A 21,578-nucleotide genomic window follows, 5' to 3' on the forward strand; every position below is an offset into this window, starting at 1 on the left:
TCAAGAGTTAACTTTTGTATATGGCATTACCTAGCGATCCAGTCTTCTTCCAATGAATAGTCAGGGTTGATTTCCTTTAGGATTCACTGGTTTGATCTCCTAGCAGTCCAAGGGACTCTCAAGAGTCTTCTCTAGCATTGCAGTTTGAAAGCATCAATTCTTTGGCACTCAGTCTTCTTTATGGTCCAACTATCACATCTGTACATGACTACTGGAAAACCAGAGCTTTGACTATATGGACTTTTGTCGGCAAAGTGATGTCTTTGCTTTTTAATATGCTGTCTAGATTTGTCACAGTTTTCAAGAAGCAAGCATCTTTTTAATTTCATGGCTGCAGTCACTATCTATCTGTGGTGATTTTGGAGCCCAACAAAAAATCTGTCACTGTTTCCACTGTTTTCCCACTTATTTGTCATGAAGTGATGGGCCTGGATGCCATGATCTTTGTTTTTTGAATGCTGAGTTCTTTTAAAAAAAATTAATTTATTTAAGGAGGCTAATTACAATATTGTGGTGGCTTTTGCCATACATCAACATGAATGAGCCACAGGAAAGGGGGCTCGGGATGGGGGCAACACATGTGCACCTGTGGCTGAATGTTGAGTTTTAAGCCAGCTTTTTCACTCTCCTCTTTCACTTTTATCAAGAGGCTCTTTAGTTCCTCTTCATTTTCTGCATTAGAGTGGTATCATCTGCATATCTGAGGCTGTTGATATTTCTCGTGGAAATCTTGACTCCAGCTTGTGATTCATCCAGCCCAGCATTTTCCAAGATGTACTCTGCAAAGAAGTTAAATAAACAGAGTGACAATACCCAGCCTTGTTGTACTCCTTTCCCAATTTGGAACCAGTTATTCCACGTCAGGTTCTAACTGTGGCTTCTTGACCTGCATACAGATTTCTCAGGAGGCATGTAAAGTATTCTGCTATTCCCAGCTCTTTAAGAATTTCCCAGTCTGTTGTGATCTACAAAGTCAAAGTCTTTGGCGTAGTCAATAAAGCAGAATTAGATGTTTTTCTGGAATTTCCTTGCTTTCTCTGTGATCCAATGAATGTTGGTAATTTGATCTTTGGTTCCTCTGTCTTTTCTAAACCTGGCTTGTACATATAGAAGTTCTCGATTCACGTACTGCTGAAGCCTAGCTTCATGGATTTTGAGCATAACCTTACTAGCTTGCAAAACGAGCACAACTGACTGGTAGTTTGAACATTCTTTGGCATTGCCCTTCTCTGGGATTGGAATGAAAACTGACCTTTTCCAGTCTTGTGGCCAATGTTGACATATTGAGTACAACACTTTAACAGCATCATCTTTTAGGATTTTAAATAGCTCAGCTGGAATTCCACCACCTCCACTAGCTTTGTTTGTAGTGCTAAGGCCCACTTGACTTCATATTCCAGGATGTCTGGCTTTAGGTTAGTGACCATACCATCATGGTTATCGTGGTCATGAAGATCTTTTTTTGTATAGTTCTTCTGTGTATTCTTGCCACCTCTTCTTAACCTCTTTTGGCTCTGTTAGGTCCTTACTGTTTCTGTCCTTTACCGTGCCTATCCTTGCATGAAATATTCCCTTGATATTTCCAATTTTCTTGAAGAGTTCTTTAATCTTTCCCATTCTGTTGTTTTCCTCTACTTTGCATTGTTTACTGAAGAAAGCCTTCTTATCTCTTCTTGATTCATAAAAAACTTACATAGCTTAATATCAAAAAACCAAACAACCCAATCAAAAAATGGGCAGAAGACCTAATTAGACATTTCTCTGAAAGACATACAGATGGCCAACAGGCACATGAAAAAATGCTCAACATGCCTAATTACAGAGAAACGCAAATAAAAACTACAGTGAAGTATTACCTCACACCAGTCAAAATGGTCATCATCAAAAAGTCTACAAATAATAAACGCTGGAGAGGGTGTGGAGAAAAGGGAACCACCTGCACTGTTGCTGGGAATGTAAATTAGTACAGACGCTGGAAAGCAATATGGAGATTCCTTAAAAAACTAAAAATAGAGTTAACATCAGTTCATTTCAGTTCAGTCGCTCAGTCGTGTCCGACTCTTTGCGACCCCATGAATCTCAGCACGCCAGGCCTCCCTGTCCATCACCAACTCCCGGAGTTCACTCAGACTCACATCCATTGAGTCAGTGATGCCATCCAGCCATCTCATCCTCTGTCGTCACCTTTTCCTCCTGCCCCCAATCCCTCCCAGCATCAGAGTCTTTTCCAATGAGTCAACATGCTGCTGGGAGGGATTGGGGGCAGGAGGAAAAGGGGACGACAGAGGATGAGATGGCTGGATGGCATCACCGACTCGATGAACGTGAGTTTGAGTGAAGTGGATAGCCTATCCCTTCTCCAGGGGATCTTCCAGACCCGGGAATAGAACCAGGGTCTCCTGCATTGCAGGCGGATTCTTTACCAACTAAGCTATCAGGGAAGCCCCCAAAGTGCTAACCATATGTGAAAAATCAACACATTAGACTACATCAAAACTAGGGACTTAAGGATAGTAGATGACTAGGAGAAGATACTTACAATCTGTAGACCAGTAAAGGACTAATATTTACACTATACATTACTACTCATCAACAAGGAAAACAGAAAACCCAAAAGAAATAAAGGACAAAAAATATGAACAGGTAAGCCACAGAGAGGAAACATAAATGGCTAACTGCCATGTGAAAGGATGCTCAAGCTCACTAGACTTAGAAATGAATATTAAAACAATTGTACGCTCACTCACAATACAGGTAACCGCATGACACAGCTGGAGGGAGTGTATGTTGGTGCAGCCCTTCTGGAAAGCTGTGTGGCTGGACTTGTGCAAACCAAGAACACAAAGGAAGAAAGAAGCGTCTGGCTAGGAGGACACTACGATTGTGTCTGCCAGAGAGATTCTCCCAGGTTGCAAAGGGAGATGGGTACACTGCTTGCCAGGGTGTGGCTTGTGCTAGCACAGTGAAGGAAAATCGTTTGTCCATCACTGGGCAGGAAAGTGCAGTGGGTACACACACTGGGAAGCTAAACCGTGTTAAGAAGCCAACAGCAGACAAGTACGCAGATAAATGTCACGCCGAGGCAGAAAAAGGAACAAGAGAGCCACAGCAAAATACCACTGATGGAAACTAAAATTTGTATCTCAAAACGATACACGTTTTAGAGTGATAAATACAAATGAAAAGATTAACGCTTTCGAATATTGAGCTACAGGAAAGAGGATGGGAGTGGGGTGGGGGGTAAAAGGAAATAAGAAAACAGGAGGGACGTTTCTTTACAGTGCTCCAACCAGGGATACAAGTGTTGACTCAGCCTTCGGCATCTGAAGCCCAGAGGGAGAAAGACGGTGAAGCCAGAATTCCAGCAGCACTAGAGGGACGTGGGGGTGGTCCTTCCCTGGGGAATCCAGCTATGCTGTGCTGACTCTGCAGACAGGGGTCTGGCGATGCCAAAGCAGATATCATGAGCCCTGCGAGTTATGGCCAACATTAAGTCAAACTGTCACTTGCCCAAACTTGGAAGACGGAATCCATGCCCACTGTGTCGGGGCTTTGTGTGATGTGGACACAAAGCCAATTCCCACCTGGACTTTGTGAAACATCTGTAAGTTAATGGCTTTGACTTCCTCCAGCTGCTGGCGCAGGGCGACTAGAGTGTCCTGCTTTTCATGGGTGTCCTTTTCTAGTAGCTTCATTGCAATTTCCATTTCAGTTTTCATTCCAATTTGTAACTCCAGTTCTTTTTCTAGTTCCTTAAAGGATATGAATAAGGAGAATATTAATAGTAGTAATATTAATAATAGTATTATTAATACTATTAGTATTAGTAGTAATAGTATTAATATTAATAGTAGATCAGAGAAATGAACTTAACTGATACTGTATTTTGGGCAGTGCTGAAAATACAAAGGTCTGAATAGGTTAGGGAGATGCAGACAAGTCTGTCTGGAGCACAACTAGATTTAATTTTACCCCTTTTCTCATTTTACAGTGAACACTGGCTCAGCATCAAGTCAACAGAAAGTAGGTAGGTGGCAATGAGGAACACTCCAGGAATTTTTTTTTAACACGTTAAAAGCCTTATTCCCATAAAACTAATTCATTTTAAAGAAGGCTGAAGCATGTGTCTGCAAAGTGCTGATAGAAGTTAGCTTACAGGAAATGAAGTGGGAAATCTTTCTGACGACTCTCAGGCCCACACACTCACCAGACGGGCTTTCCTCTCCTCCTTCAGCTGCTTCCACACATCATTGTACATTTCATCCAGACCTTGCCGAGTCTGCTTGTAAGTCTCCAGTTCAATTTTTGTATCTTGTTTTGTTATCTGTGATCAAACAAGAGCACCAGAGGAATGGTTTGCTTACAGAAACAAGCTAACTACTGGGTTGGCCAAGTACAAAGTATTTTAACGCATATTGACTGGGGAATTATTGCAGAAACTAATGCCGGTGACTGCTGATTTGTTATGTAAGTGAATAATGAAACACTCTGGTCAATCATGTTCAGGTAACAAAAGATATATTAATATATCTCTGGTCAATAAGTTGCTAAAATATACCACATATATGTTTTAAAAAGTAGCATAATTTCTAATTTCTATTTTTTAAAATAATAGAGAAAAGTTAAAATTTTAAAGATATTTTAACGTGTTTGAACTTGAAGGATGAAAGCAAACTAACAGATTTTTGAAAAGGTGGGCTCAGAAACAGTTTAATTTTCCTTAAAACAGAAAAGTTGTTCTGAGTGGGAAAGGTCCCCATTCAATATTTATCTAGCATAACTGTTGGCACTGGGTAAATTTAGAGATGAATCAGATACGGTCTCTACCCTCAAGTCACTGGGTGAGACGGCTGCAAGTCAGCAGTTCTACAAACCAGCAAATGGCTTCTATAATGGAGGGAGACGCGACGAGTGATGAGAACACAGGAGGAGAAGGGCCCAGGCCCACTGCTGGGCACCGGGGCAGCCCCACAGGGGCCTGGGTGCACAAGAGAAGCTGAGGAGGGAACAGTAACTTTCATTTACAAAGGCCTAGAGGCACTTGGGAAACTGCAAGTGGTCCAGGTAGCCTGAGAGTGACATGAGGGTACCAAGGCATCTTTGAAACAGAGCATCTTTGCACGTTTCAAGCTTGAGGTCTGTGATGGACAGGTCTGAGTGCCCGCAAGGCCCATTTCTCACCTCTACGCTTTTTTCACTTTTCTCACGAATTAATTCATTTTGTTCTCTTAACTGTTGCTGTTCTTCTTGGAGTGAACAAATTCGGTCTGTTGCAGCTGAAAGCTTATTAAGAAAGATTTTTATATTTTTTTAACATCAAAATGAATCTTACTGCTCAAATCAGAAGCTAACATTTAGCATCCTCGAAATTGACAATGCATTTCCACATATGTGAAATTTTGTATTTTATCCTTGTTTTGAATTAGGTAATACGGTCACAAAATTCCAAAGATAAAAATACATAGACAGTAAAATCTCTCTCCCACCCTTGCCCCTAGTGATCTCTGCCCTCCCCAGATACTCTTTCACAAAAATGACAATATACCATCTATTTCACATGGGCAAAGATTTACGGACACAAAATATTAGAAACAGCCTGAATGTCCAATACTAGAAATGGTTTAACAAATCACAGTGAGAGCAAAAAAAGAAACAAGTAGTTATTAAAATATTCATAAAAACTTTTAATGACTTGAGAACATATTTATGATATAATACAATAAAGCAGGTTATAGAGTATGTTCTCATGACTAGTTTAAAACAACCACCACCACAAGGACTTCCCTGGTGGGGGTAAAGACTTGGTGGTCCCAGTGAAGGGGACATGGTTTTGATCCCTCGCTGGGGAACTAAGACCCCACATGCCACACGGCACAGCCTAAAACAAAACTAAACAAAAACCCCACAACTTAAAAGTGCTTAAGAAGAAAATCAAAAGCAAACAAACAAACAAAACTTTTAGGACAAGATGGGGACACTATAATCCAAGTGTTAAAAAGAGCTGTCATTTAGCCAAGGGATTATGGGTTTCCTGTCTACCCCTCCCCCCCACCCCCTTTTTAGTTTTTCTAGCCAATGAGCAAAAGTATATCTTATCACTAGAGAGATAATTAAAGAATGTGGGAGTAGAATCACAACCAAACCACTAAAGATGTGCCTGAGGAAAACATCTTCCTTGCCTTGAATGAGTTAACATAGTTTAGGGAAAAGTATATAGGAGCAGGTGTCTTCGTGGAGCTGCTGAAGAGAGGCCAGCAGGAAAGACAAGGAGTGAATGCTCCAACCAGCTTGTCCTTATCCAGACTCTGAACCAGCCTCGAGAGAGAAGGTGAGGCTGGGTAAGGAGAAAGAAGCAAGACGTGTGTCCCAATGTGTGGCTATGCTCCTAGCATCATTCGCGAAGGGGAGCCTTCTCTTGGTCAATGCATCTAGGTCCACTCAGACTCAGAAGCCAGGACTGAGGTTTTCTAAACATAACTTCTGTGCCCAAGCTAAAAACTGTAAGGCTTGAAAGGAGGTGCTAGTTGCTACAAGGGAAGAAGCAGGAAAAAACCGTATGGTAATTCCAGTCCTACTCTCTGAGGATAGAGAGAGCACACCCCGACTGAGAGGTGTACTTTTCTCTAAAGCACATTTTCTATTACAACTGTTTGCTTTTGAAGAAAAAATAACCCAGTTGTTCAGTTTCAAAAGCTAAATTAGACCTTCATTCAAAGTGTGCCAACTCCCCTCAGAGTGGGAGAAAATATTCGCAAACAAAGTAACTTATAAGAGATTAATCTCCAAAATATACGAACAACTCGTGCAGCTCAGTATTTAAAAAAAGAAAAATCCAATCAACAAATTGGTAGAAGATGTAAACAGACATTTCTCCAAAGACATGCAGATGGCCAAAAAGCACACGAAAAGATGCTTAACATCACTAATTACTAGAGAAATGCAAACCAAAACTACAGGTCAGAATGGCCATCATAAGAGCCTACAAACTGCAAATACCAGGGAGGGTGTGGATAAAGGAAGCCCTCTTACGCTGTTGGTGGGAATGTAAACTGGTGCAGCCACTGTGGAGAACAGTGTGAAGGTTCCTTAAAAAACTCTTCCTAGAGCTACCGTGACCCAGCAGTGCCACGCCTGGGCATGCAGCAGAGAAAGCAAGAGTGTGAGATTCACAGACCCAGTGTTCACTGCAGCGCTACTGACAACAGCCCGGACACAGAGGCAGCCTAAATGTGCATCAGCAGAGGAGGGGATAAAGAAGATGTGGTACATATACACAATGGAATAAAAAAGAATGAAATGATGTCAGTTTGCAGAAACATGGACGGACCTAGAGACTGTCATACAAGTGAAGTAAGTCAGATAGAGAAAGACAAACGTCACATGATATTGTTTATATGTAGAAACTAAAAAACGGGTACAAATGAACTTATATACAAAATGGAAAAAGAGTTCCAGATGAAAACAAACCTATGGTTCCCAGGGGTAAAAGGGGGAGGAAAGGGATAAACTGGAAGACTGAGACTAACGTAAGCACACTGCTATATAAAATAGTTAACTAAAAAAAAATAAAAAAAAAAGAAAATAGTTAACTAATAAGGACCTACTGTAGAGCACAGGGAACTCTACTCAATACTACGTAATGGTCTATATGGGAAAAGAATCTAAAGCGTGGATGTATGTATTTATATAACTAATTCACTTCGCTGTATACCTGAAACTAACATAACATTATAAACCAACTATACTTCAATAAAAATGATTTAAAAAACCCTAAAACAACAACAACAAAAAACAAAGCATGCCGCCTCATCTGGGAGAACAAAGAGTGAATCTGCTTGTCTAAAAGCAACTAAGGTCTCTTTGAGCGCCTCTACATGCCAAGTATCAGGCAAGGCACGTTTATATGGTATTAACCTAATTTAATCTATACAACACTATTGTAAGGTATGACTTATCACCCAATTTGGAGATGAGGAAAGAGAGACCCAAAGGCCCACTCCATCCCCAGAGGAATTTGAGTGCTTCAGTTCTAAATGCGATGAAGTCTCTCCTGTGACGCTCATCTTTGAATTTCTGCCTCCTCTCACATATCTGAGCTCCTCTCCTGAAAGCTGTTCCGGTCATGGCCCTGAGAAGAGTATAGGAAGTCTGCAGTGAGCCTTCCACTGGAGTCCTTACTAACAGGCATGCTCTGCGACTCCTCGCGGCCGTGACCTGCTCCAAGCCACGGGCGGCTGTCCTCCGGCCGCTTTCGCGGCCTCTCCTTCCCAGTGAGAGCTGGGGGGGCCGGGCAGCCAGGGACCGCTACCTGTGGGCACGCACCCCGCTCCTGCTAGTAGGAGACGAGCTGTGTCCACCAAGCGGACGGCCGGGTGCGGGCAGCAAGCCTCTTCCTCGGCCTCAGCCCTCCTTCTTCCTGGCCTTTCATTCTCTCTCTTCCTAGTGAGAAAGCAGAGAAAGACCACACTGTGGGGAGACTGGCTCCACGCGCCAGCAAGGCCAAAACACCAAAGGGGCGGGTAAGGGTACTTCCACCCCGTGGCAGAGCCTGCGCCTTCCGACAGCAGGGAGACACAAACATCACAGGACGGGTGGTAAAAGAGGAAGAGAACAGCACGTTCACAAGAGGACCTGCACTTGTCTCCTCTGAGCCACTGTGGCGCGATGAAACCGAAGTCCCCGAGAGCTGGCTCGCCATCAGCTGCACTGGCTCACGGGAGCCCTGGCCAGCGCAGAACACAGACATTCTGAGGATGTGAAATTCTGAGAGTGCCCGTCCTGTCTGCAGCTCCACCCAAGGTTAGCACTTCCCATTCCTGCCAGTGAGCAGCTCTGGTCAGATATACCAACCATACCATTTCTCTTAGCCTGGGGTCATTCTGGCTTAAGCATTTCAGGAAGTTACAAACCTCTTCTTGAAGCTTTGAATTAGTCTTCTCCAAGCCATCTATCTTGGTTTGAAGATCCCCAACTGTGCAGCTGTAAAACAGAAAATATTAAGTAAATGTGAACCTATGAAGGCTGTCTTCCCAATTTGTAAACAATGAGAATAGAGAGTTTCAGATTTCCTGTATGAAATGGAGTCAAAGGGTTTCCAATTAACTCATAGATGAGGATTCTAAATATATATGTATATTAATTGAAAAGTTTTCAATGTTTTCTTCCCCAAATATGCTACCCATTTGTTTTTTAGCCAACTGGAAAGAAAACAAGAGTTTCTCCCAACACAATAGATGGGAGCCAAAATGCCCTGGCAGTCATACATCTAAAGTAACATTCATAACAAGATATTGGTACTTTTGGGCACTAGGATCAAAGTTGATTTTTAAATCTTTTTTATACTTTGTCCCATTTTTCACATACTCTTTAAGTAACATGCTCTACCTTCATACTGAAAAATACACAAAAAGCTAGTGTAGACTTCATAAACAACAACAATAGCTACAACAATAATAGTAGTAATTTTCTTTTTGGACAATGTACCAGGCTCTCTTTTGGTCTAAGCATTTTAAATGCATCAACTTATGTAATCCTCCCCACAATTCTGTGAGGCAAATTTTATTGTTAATCTGTATTACAGATGAGGAAACTGTAACTTTACATTGAAAAACTCACTAAGTTCATACCCCTATGAACCCAGGAAGTCTGGATCTAGAATCTGCACTTTTAGGCAACAGATCCTACTACCAAAAACTGATGTTTTTTGCGATTGAGGGGGTGGGTACCAAGAGCCAAATCTTTCAAGGCTAGTGAACCAAGGTTCAGGAATTGGGTGGGAGAAAGATAAAAATACAAATTGACACAAAATGAAAACGGCAACAAAACAAAAGATATGGAAGGAATTACAAGTTTAAAGAGTATGGCATTTTCAATTCTGTACTGACTATATAACTCACAAAGTACTAATAAATTGCTATTTTTTTCTTAGGAAACATAAATTTCCAAACATAAATCTTAGAACAAATCTTAAAAAACATAAATTGCCAAAAAAGATATATCCTCAAGAGGAGACTATCCTCACTGGAGAAGGGAATGGCAAACCACTTCAGTATTCTTCCCTTGAGAACCCCATGAACAGTATGAAAAGGCAAAATGATAGGATACTGAAAGAGGAACTCCCCAGGTCAGTAGGTGCCCAGTATACTACTGGAGATCAGTGGAGAAATAACTCCAGAAAGAATGAAAGGATGGAGCCAAAGCAAAAACAATACCCAGCTGTGGATGTGACCGGTGATAGAAGCAAGGTCTGATGCTGTAAAGAGCAATATTGCATAGGAACCTGGAATGTCAGGTCCGTGAATCAAAGCAAATTGGAAGTGGTCAAACAGGAGATGGCAAGAGTGAAAGTCGACATTCTAGGAATCAGCGAACTAAAATGGACTGGAATGGGTGAATTTAACTCAGATGACCATTATATTTACTACTGTGGGCAGGAATACCTCAGAAGAAATGGAGTAGCCATCATGGTCAACAAAAGAGTCTGAAATGCAGTATTCGGATGCAATCTCAAAAACGACAGAATGATCTCTGTTCATTTCCAAGGCAAACCATTCAATATCACGGTAATCCAAGTATATGTCCCGACCAGTAACGCTGAAGAAGCTGAACGGTTCTATGATGACCTACAAGACCTAGAACTAACACCCAAAAAAGATGTCCTTTTCATTACAGGGGACTGGCATGCAAAAGTAGGAAGTCAAGAAACACCTGGAGTAACAGGCAAATTTGGCCTTGGAGTACAGAATGAAGCAGGGCAAAGGCTAATAGAGTTCTGCCAAGAAAACGCACTGGTCATAGCAAACACCCTCTTCCAACAACACAAGAGAAGACTCTACACATGGACATCATCAGATGGTCGAAACCAAAATCAGATTGATTATATTCTTTGCAGCCAAAGATGGAGAAGCTCTATACAGTCAGCAAAAACAAGACCGGGAGCTGACTGTGGCTCAGATCATGCACTCCTTATTGCCAAATTCAGACTGAAATTGAAGAAAGTGGAGAAAACCACTAGACCATTCAGGTATGACCTAAATCAAATCCCTTATGACTATACAGTGGAAGTGAGAAATAGATTTAAGGGACTAGATCTGATAGAGTGCCTGATGAACTATGGACGGAGGTTCGTAACACTGTACAGGAGACAGGAATCAAGACCATCCCCATGGAAAAGAAACGCAAAAAAGCAAAATGGCTGTCTGAGGAGGCCTTACAAATAGCTGTGAAAAGAAGGGAAGCGAAAAGCAAAGGAGAAAAGGAAAGATATACCCATCTAAATGCAGAGTTCCAAAGAATAGCAAGGAGAGATAAGAAAGCCTTCCTCAGTGATCAATGTAAAGAAATAGAGGAAAACAATAGCATGGGAAAGACTAGAGATCTCTTCAGAAAATTAGAGATACCAAGGGAACATTTCATGCAAAGATGGGCTCAATAAAGGACAGAAATGGTATGGACCTAACACAAGCAGAAAATATTAAGAAGAGGTGGCAAGAATACACAGAAGAACTATACAAAAAAGATCTTCCCGACCCAGATAATCACAATGGTGTGATCACTCACCTAGAGCCAGACATCCTGGAATGTGAAGTCATGTGTGCCTTAGGAAGCATCACTAAGAACAAAGCTAGTGGAGGTGATGGAATTCCAGTTGAGCTATTTCAAATGCTAAAAGATGATGCTGTGAAAGTGCTGCACTCAATATGCCAGCAAATTTGGAAAACTCAGCAGTGGCCACAGGACGGGAAAAGGTCAGTTTTCATTCCAATCCCAAAGAAAGGCAATGCCAAAGAATGCTCAAACTACCGCACAATTGCACTCATCTCACATGCTAGTGAAGTAATGCTCAAAATTCTCCAAGCCAGGCTTCAGCAGTACGTGAACCATGAACTTCCAGATGTTCAAGCTGGTTTTAGAAAAGGCAGAGGAACCAGAGCTCAAACTGCCAACATCCCATGGATCATCGAAAAAGCAAGAGAGTTCCAGAAAAACATCTATTTCTGCTTTATTGACTATGCCAAAGCCTTTGACTGTGTGGATCACAATAAACTGTGGAAAATTCTGAAAAGAGATAGGAATACCAGATCTCCTGATCTGCCTCTTGAGAAACCTGTATGCAGGTCAAGAAGCAACAGTTAGAACTGGACATGGAACAACAGACTGGTTCCAAATAGGAAAAGGAGTATGTTAAGGCTGTATATTGCCACCCTGCTTATTTAACTTATAAGCAGAGTACATCATGATAAATGCTGGGCTGGATGAAGCACAAGCTGGAATCAAGATTGCAGGGAGAAATATCAATAACCTCAGAAATGCAGATGATACCACCCTTATGGCAGAAAATGAAGAAAAACTAAAGAGCCTCTTGATGAAAGTGAAAGAGGAGAGTGAAAAAGTTGGCTTAAAGCTCAACATTCAGAAAACTAAGATCATGGAATCTGGTCCCATCACTTCATGGCAAATAGATGGGGAAACAGTGGAAAACTTTATTTTTCTGAGCTCCAAAATCACTGCAGATGGTGACTGCAGCCATGAAATTAAAAGATGCTTACTCCTTGGAAGGAAAGTTATGACCAACCTAGATACCATATTCAAAAGCAGAGACATTACTTTGCCAACAAAGGTCTGTCTAGTCAAGGCTATGACTTTTCCAGTGGTCATGTATGGATGTGAGAGTTGGACTATAAAGAAAGCTGAGCACTGAAGAATTGATGCTTTTGAACTGTGGTGTTGGAGAAGACTCTTGAGAGTCCCTTGGACTGCAAGGAGATCCAACCAGTCCATTCTAAAGGAGATCAGTCCTGGGTGTTCATTGGTAGGACTGATGTTGAAGCCGAAACTCCAAAACTTTGGCCACCTGATGCGAAGAGCTGACTCATTTGAAAAGACCCTGATGCTGGGAAAGATAGAGGGCAGGAGGAGAAGGGGACAACAGAGGATGAGATGGTTGGATGGCATCACCGACTCAATGGACATGGGTCTGGGTGGACTCTGGGAGTTGGTGTGCTGCGGTTCATGGGGTCGCAGAGAGTCAGACATGACTGAGTGACTGAACTGAACTGAACAAGAGGAGAAAAGCTAGATGAACTAACAACCAAGGAAAGACTGAAAAGCTGGCAAAGTATTGCCTCTCTACAGGTGCTTCAAATTTTCAAGGATTTCATGAACTAGAAGGTGTTCCCAGGCACAGAAATAAGGCAAAGCTTTCTGATTCATTTTGTGAGGCTGCTTTGAGACCATGCCAGAAGGAAAACTATGGAACAATTACATTAGATTATGCCTTAAGAGAATGATTAAATCATTAAAGCTATGATCAAGTAGTTTATCCCTGTGGAAAAAATAAATTAGTAAAATTGTATCATGTCAATAGATTAAGGGATAAAAGTCAAGATTAACTTAATGAATGCTAAAAGGCATTTGATAAAATTCAACATCTATTTCTTAAGTTCTCAATAAACTAGGAATGAATTAAGAATCTCTCTCTCAAAACAATAGTCAGCATCATACCTCAGAGAGCTCAGAAATGTGCTTCCTTATGTATGTTCTAAAGAACATGCCAGATCCTTTGCCTGTTTCATTGGCTTTGGGGGCCACAGAGGCTGCTCCCATAGGGCACTGTTAATGTGCAGAGTAAATTTCCTAAAGGGGTTGAGGGTTCAGGGAGAGAACTGTATCTCCCAAAAATGTTACGCTGAGAATCTCCATCCACTCCCCATCCACACTTGCAACAACCAGTGTTTCACGACACACAGGAGCAGCTTTCCAATTAAAAAGAAAACTCAAGATAAAGATACCCGCTTTCAAAAAAAAAAAAAAACCAAAACACTTGCTATTAAATCTCTTCTGAATTGCTTTCAAAGGTCTAACCCAGTGGTTTTCAACTCCTTTTCCTGCTCAGCACACGGGAGGGATGTGTGCTGATTCCCAGCGGCAGCAGTGGTTTCTAGGCAGGGATCTCCAACTAAGCTGCTGTAGGCTGAGGGGTGGAGAGTCAGGTTTCATTCATTACTCTCTAAGCTGCATGACTACACAGAACAAGGCACCAAAGGATTCCCCAAAGCTCTTTATCAAGAAATCATACTTCTATAACCTGTACACATGAGCACTGAATGACAATCTTTCTTCCTGATTAGGAAAAAAGTTATAAATATATGGCAACTCAAAAAAGGTCCCATGAGGCAATTATTGGGCACTGAGAACGAACACTGGAAAAAGAAGGGAGTCCTACCTTAAGTGCCGGTTAAGTTCTTCCACATAATTTTTTTGATCAAGGACGTCCGTGATTCTTTCATGCCTTTAAAAAAGGGCATAAAAATAGAGAAATTATTTTTTTGCAATGAACAGTTTAAAAAAATGCATTTACTTATTTGGCTGTGTTTGGTCTTTTTGATACGGCATATGGACTCTCCAGTTGTGGTGCATGGGCTTAGTTGCTTCCTGACATGTAGGATCTTAGTTCTCTGACCAAGGATTGAACCTGTGTCCCCTGCATTATAAGATGGATTATTTTTTACCACTGGGACACCAGGGAAGTCCCAAGGAATTGCCTTTACTCAGGGTTAATACTCTGTAATTGCCCCCAACCTTCCAATTACCTTGTAGGAGTACCAATGTCATTAGTGCCACTGGGAAACCAAGAGACAGTCAGAGTGTAGCAACGTCTACATGGTCCTGAGTGAACCAGCATGACTGGCTGGGAGGACATGGAACACTCTGGCAACGCTGCCTGGAAAGGATCCTCCCTACAGATACTCCTCGCACCGCATCCCTAGCATTTGAGAATGCCACCAGGGTGCGAGGTGGAAACACCAAAATCCATACGCAAATGGCTCCCGAGGCAGGAGATGAAGCAGCCCTTGGTATACTGAAGGAAAAGAAGCTGGCTCATAAAAGAAGATCACAAAACTCTTCACAACACAAAGCTGATTAGTCTGGGTTTGAAAAAAAAAAAAAGACATTGGGAATTGCGTGGTGGTCCAGTGGTGAGGGCTCTGTGCTTTCAGTGCCAAGGGGGTGGGTTCAGTTCCTGGTTAGGGAACTAAGATCCCCAAATCCACGCAGTGTGACAAACAAAACAACAACAAAAAACTTTATATGTGTTTATATATATAAAAAAGACTTTAACATTTTAAAGTTAGCCTCCCCCCACCAATTTCTTTACATACATATGTACGTAAATGAGATTATTCAACCCACACTCATGCCACAGGTGCTGGATTTATTGGTCAGTATAGTTTATTATTATTATTTTTTTAACCTTTCTGCCCTCACATAGCTTTCCCAGGTGACACATACTGACAGCTTGTTGAGTAGCCTCTGTGCATATAATCATAATATCTATATTTTTATATATAGTATATACAATTAAAATATAAAAGAGATTTGGAGGGTTTAAAAAATGGAATATATATACTTCTCAGTATTATACTTTTCTCACTCAATAATACCTGTGGAAACCCCTCTAAACCTACTATTCACTAGGTAAAATTTGCTTTTTCTCATGTCTGTATAATATACCACAGCGTGGAACATTTTGGATATTCCACAATTCATTCAATTACAGATGTCCCTAAGTGTCCACAGGGGATGGGTTCCAAAACCACTGTGGATACCAAAATCTGCAACTGCTCAAGTCTCTCATACACATGGCGGAGCACTGCTGACCCTCTACATCTGTGGGTTCAACATCTGCAGGTATGAGAGGCTGACTGCATTCCCTTAAAGGTGGACAATCAGCTCATTTCCAGTTCTTTTCGACATTAAGAATATATTTTTAATTCCAAGTGAGCAAACCTTAGTACTCTAGGGGCATAAAGCATGCCTTCCTTGGTAAGGTACACTGCCAGGACACTGAGACCAGAAGAGTCCTCAATACGAAGAAGTGTGAAGGACAAGTAATGGATGTTTCTGGCAGAATATTCAAACACAGCCCAAGGGTTTACAGTGAAACTCCCTCCCACATCTGTGTTCAGTCCATGTGCCTCTCTAGAAGTGATCCATGTATATGGAAGTACAACATATAAATACAAGTGTTATGTCTTCTTTATTACAACATAAATTTTAGCATGTTATACACATTGTTTGCTTTTTTTTCTTTTCTGTCTCTTTTTTCAGAGTGACTTCTTTTAATGCTCTTGTTAACAAGGATGAGGTAGAGTTACATGTGGCATGAAAAGATATCCAAGACACACTGTGGTCAGAGTAAGTCTAGAGGCAACCTAAATGTGTCACAGTGTTTTTCCATTTACATCCCAACAATCCATAAAGCAAATTACACTATCAACAATATACATCTGAAAGGCATTAAAAAAAAGGACTTGGAAGGAGTCATGCATGAGTGGCTTCCTCTGACGAAGGAGGCGGGGAGTGGGACTGAGGTGGGAGACCGGGGGATAGTGTGGATGGGGAAGTCGTCCTTGTACTCTCTATTCTTCCTGAGAGCCTAATTCCTTAAACTACAGGAACAGGAACATATTACCATTGTAATTAAAAACAGCTAAATAAAAACTAAAATCTCAAACAGTGCAAAAACCAAAGTAGAATTCTTTGTCAGCAGTTACAGGAAAAGATGCTCAACAACACTAATCATCAGGAAATGCAAAACAAAACTGCAAGACGGTAACACCTCATACCTGTTAGAATGGTTATCACTGAAAAGACAAGAAATAAGAAGTGTCGGCCAGGAAACAGAGAAAAGGGAACCCTTGTGCAGTGGTGGTGGGAATGTAAACGAGTGCAGCCACTATGGAAAACAGTATATGGCAGTTTCTCAAAAAATGAAAAATAAAACTACTAAATGATTCAGCAATTCCACTTCTGGGTATCTACCCAAATAAAGGGAAAACTAACATGAATACATATATGCACCCCCATATTCACGGCAAAATTACTTACAATAGCCAAGATATAGCAACAACCTTCCTGATAGCTCAGTTGGTAAAGAATCTGCCTGCAGTGCAGAAGACCCTGGTTTGATTCCCGGGTTGGGAAGATCCACTGGAGAAGGGATAGGCTACCCACTCCAGTATTCTTGCCTGGAGAATTCCACGGACTGTATTTTCCTTGGGGTTGCAAGGAGTCGGACACAACTGAGCGACTTTCACTTCACTCCTTTATAGCAACAACCTAAGTGTCCATCAATAGATGAATGAAGAAAACGTAGTATATTTACATAACAAAATATTATTCATCCATAAAAAAAAAATCCTACCATTTCTGACAGCATGAGTGGATTTGAGGACATTATGCTAAGTGAGATAAGTAAAACAATGAAAGACAAATACCTTATGCTCTTACTTATATGTAGAATCTAAAACAAACAAAGACAGAACCAAGCTCACAGATGCGGGGACTGGTGGTGGTTACCAGAGGTTGGGGAGTGGGGGAGAAGGTGAAGGGGGTCATAAGACACAAACTTCCAGTTATAAAACAAAGGAGGCTTAGTGACGCAACGTGCAGCATGATGACTATAGTTAAGAGCATTTTATATATAAAGTTAATATATATAATCAAGTATAACTAATAACTATAGTTAACAGTAAAACTGCATATTTGAAAGTTGCTAAGACAGTAGATCCTAAAAGCTCTTGTCACAAGAAAAATGTTCTTTTGTAACTAACTATGTTAAGGTCATGGATGTACACTAGATGTACTGTGGTGATCACTTTACAATATATATAAATATCAGATCATTATGTTGTACATGTGAAAATAATATAATGTTATATGTCAATTACATCTCAGTTTTTTAAAAAGTCGCATTCTTTGCTAGAATTCATTAAAATCATAAGAGCAGCATACAATGCAGAACTTACTCTTTGCCGCCATCTAGATCCTGCACATCTTTAATGTAGAGAGAAAAATCGATCACTCCAACCTGATTGAAAGAAAATGCACCAGTTTAAATGAAAGATAATTTCCCCACTTTCCACAAACCTTACTATCTTTAAAATTCATGGTGTTTATATGCCTATCTCCTTCCTAAACAGTCAGTTAGATGGATGAGCTTAAAGTAGCAATCAAGCAAACAAACCGAAAGAAAAACAACCCCATCATCTTCTAGAAGAAAAACTTACTAAAAATCAGAATTCGAGGGAATATTCTCAAGTTTTACCACTTAATAATGATTAGTTTTTCTGTCTTTATTCAACAAATTGTTGACAAAGATCAACAAAGTTCTTTGGGTACAAAGTGATTTAAAAAAAAAAAAAAAGAGAGAGAGAGAGACCTGGATCTTTAAAGTGGTGACCTCAACTGATAACTCTGACTCCTTCTTTCCCCAAGTTGGGATGAAAAGGTCCAGTCAGTATTTCAGGGAAAATTCTCTGCTATAGGGAACTAGGGAGGTCCAAGATCCCTCAACATCTCAAAGTTAGGTGCTTTGTTCAGAAATAAAGCACTTGAGAGAGAGTGAATGAGAGCCCTAGCCTGCCACCACTGACTCTGGTGAAAGTGAAGCCATTCCTTTGAAATACAGGATAATTGGGTCCATCAATACAGAAATATTTAAATCAATCACATTATAGCCATACTGCAGAACCCTCTGCAACCATAACAAAGAACACAGGGAATGAAAATGTAATGAAATGAAGAAAGCTCCACGATAAAACTTTAAGTCAAAGAATACTATGTACAGCATTAACCCCACTTATATATATATAGTATAGCAACCCCACTCATGTTAAAAGCCAAAGCTATATGTGACGTCTTTTGCAACTTCTCTGTTGCGCCTCCCACCAATCTCCATTCCCGACCCTTGAACCTGGGTGGCCTTACTACCTGTCCAAATGAGCAGAAAGCAGCAGGAAGGAGGCTGTGACTTTTCAGCTAGATTAACAAAGGCAGTACAAACTTCGTCCTGGCTCTTTCCCTTGGGCACATGCCTCTGAAGTTCTGAGCTTCTATGGGAAAAGTCTGGCTACCTTGAGGCACCACGCTGGAGACCATGTGGAGAGACCAGATGCAGACAGAGATGCCCAGGAAACCCCTGCTGCTCCAGCGCCCACTCACTGACCTTCTCAACTCAGAGGGCAGTGACAGCACATGCCTTCAGCCACTCCAGTCCTAGCCACCAACTGCCTATAATCACAGGTGTGCTTCAGAATCAAATTGCTGAAATCAGCTAACCATCAACTATGAGTGATTGGTATTTTTAATGTGACTGTTAATTTGTTACATTGCAATAGAAAGCCAGAAAAGATTTAGTCAGAAACAAAAACCTATGTACACATAAATGCATAGAAAAAGTAGTCCCTCAAGTTTTCACATTACCTGTGGGGACAAAAGTGGGACTGAAGGGGGAGGAGAAAAGGGAAGCTTGAATTTCACTTTTCACTTTACATGCTTTTGTAATTGCTTAATTTTTTTCAACAAGCATGTACTTCTTCTATAATAGAAAAAGAGTAAAAAAAAAATATATATACATTTGCCTGGAAAAAAGGAAACAATAGAAAGAATGAGAAAGAATTAATACCCAAAGTAGAAATTAATGGACTAGAAGACAGATAAAGTCCTCCTCCCGAAGCAGAAGTGATGAGTAAAGAGCAAGATCTGGGTTTCGAGCTCAACACAGTAGACGAACTCTGTCATGTGTACAATATTACAATTTGGAAATATGAGATTTTAAAAAGCTGCAAGAAAATACTCTCATGCAACTAACAGCGGAGATCTGAATGAAATAAATGGTTTCTGGAAAAATATAAATGACTAAAGGTTTTTATAAGTCTGGCTGCTGCTGCTGCTGCTTAGGAAACCAATGAACTGACCAAAGCTATGCAAAAAATAGAAGTGGTCAGAGTATGCAGATTATAAAGAGCTGAAACGGTTATACCAGCAAGTTTTAACAAACATTTAAAGAAAAATAATTCTTGCTATAACAAACTTTTGTAGAAAATAAGAACGAAAAGAATATTATCCAGCTTATTTTATGAGGTTATACAATCCTGACACTGAAAAGTTACAAAGACAGTATAGGAAGGGAAGATTCAGACAAGTGTCTCTTATAAGTAGAAACACAAAAATCCCAAATAAACCACAGACATTAAGTCTAGGAGTACACTAAAAGTATATGTACGATGACTAAGTAAGATTTATTTTAAGAATGCAGGAATAATAATATCACAATAGGAAGCCCAAGAATTATTTCAATTATAATTATGGGCTAAAAATGGATATGACATCTCAATAGATGCCAGAAAGTGCTGGATAGCATTCAATATTCATTTTTTAAAAATTAATTTCTTTATTTTAATTGGCGGCTAATTCCTTTACAATATTGAGGTGGTTTTTGTCATAGGGTTTGGGACGGGGGCACACATGTACACCTGTGGCTGATACATGTCAATATTCATTTTTAAATAAAAATGCAAAGTTAGAAGAGAACAGCACTTTCTAAACACGAGAAAGAGGATCTCTGAGACAGCAGCAGCAAATACTCATGCTTCCTAGTGACATGCAGGAGGCATTATGTTGATGATAAGAATAAGCCAGGGGCTCAATCACATCTATTATTTAATAAAAATCCCAGACAAATTTTCATTTTGGAATCTGACAAAATAAATGATGTTCAAGGTCATCGGGCAGAATGGAAAACGGGACAGCCTCAACTAAATCTGAAAATGTTGCATAACAAAGTAGGTAGGAGGTGAACTGCCAGAGCATAAAACATACTATACGGCTTTGGTAGTTAAAAGACTATGTTACTAGCATAGAAATAAAAAGATCCAGAGACTAAATAGAGAGTCTACAAATAAGCCCCCTGAGTATAATGGATATTTTAACACATGATAAAGGTGGAATTTCAAATCAGTAGGCAAAATAATAATATTTGATACATGATACTGGAAACACTGGTTCACTGCTGTACTTATGTAAGAAATCTGGATTTCCACTTCATACTATGTCAAAAAGAATGACAGGCAGATTATTTACATGTAAAATATATACATGTGATTTAAAAATTAAGTTAATTTTTAGATGTGGAAGGACCTTCTAGGCACAATAGTTTAGAAGGTATAGAGGAAAAGTCCATTAAATACGACTGCACGGGAAAAAAAAAAAGGTCTATAGAGAAAACAAACCCCGAGAGAGCAGAAAAAAATTTTTATAACAAATATTCTGACAAATGGTAAATATCCTTATCTATAATAAAGAAGTGGAAAAAGATGGAATATTCAAAAAAATGGGCAAAGGATATGAACAGGTGAACCACCAATGGCTTGTTTAATGTTTGTAATACAAAATGAATAAACCTTGTATGATATTTAAATAAAACATGAAAAAAAAAACCAAAACAACTCCATCATCCTAGTTTTCAAAAACACAAATTTGAGATGAAGAGTTTTTTCTGTCTGATTGAAAAAGACCAAGAACGCTCTCATGCTTTCACAACACTCATGCAGAACTTGTGCAGTCTGACACAGCAATCTCAAAACTTATCCTAAGAAAACAAAAGGACAAGGCTTAAAAACAAGTATAAGGATATTTATAACACTGTCATTATAACATGAAAATGACTTACATTAATAAGTATTGGTTAGGGAGGGAGAATCAAGAAGGAGGGGATATATATATTATATATACAA

The 21,578-nt window shown here is 40.2% G+C and overlaps 1 protein-coding gene across 3 annotated transcripts in view; it reads right to left on the reverse strand.

Moving 5' to 3' along the window:
• Positions 1-21,578, reverse strand: part of RUFY1 (RUN and FYVE domain containing 1) — a 64,594-nt gene that overhangs the window by 20,238 nt on the left and 22,778 nt on the right. For all 3 annotated transcript variants that reach the window (XM_019963713.2, XM_019963712.2, XM_019963714.2), the window contains exons 6-11: positions 17,811-17,872; positions 14,225-14,290; positions 8,910-8,979; positions 5,182-5,283; positions 4,208-4,324; positions 3,585-3,752 (exon numbers count right to left, since the gene is read on the reverse strand). In XM_019963713.2, the coding sequence (XP_019819272.2) occupies positions 3,585-3,752; positions 4,208-4,324; positions 5,182-5,283; positions 8,910-8,979; positions 14,225-14,290; positions 17,811-17,872 (585 nt within the window). The remainder of the gene's footprint in view (positions 1-3,584; positions 3,753-4,207; positions 4,325-5,181; positions 5,284-8,909; positions 8,980-14,224; positions 14,291-17,810; positions 17,873-21,578) is intronic.

Source organism: Bos indicus, chromosome 7 (assembly GCF_029378745.1).
Source record: "Bos indicus isolate NIAB-ARS_2022 breed Sahiwal x Tharparkar chromosome 7, NIAB-ARS_B.indTharparkar_mat_pri_1.0, whole genome shotgun sequence".
NCBI classification, from domain to species: Eukaryota; Metazoa; Chordata; class Mammalia; order Artiodactyla; family Bovidae; genus Bos; species Bos indicus.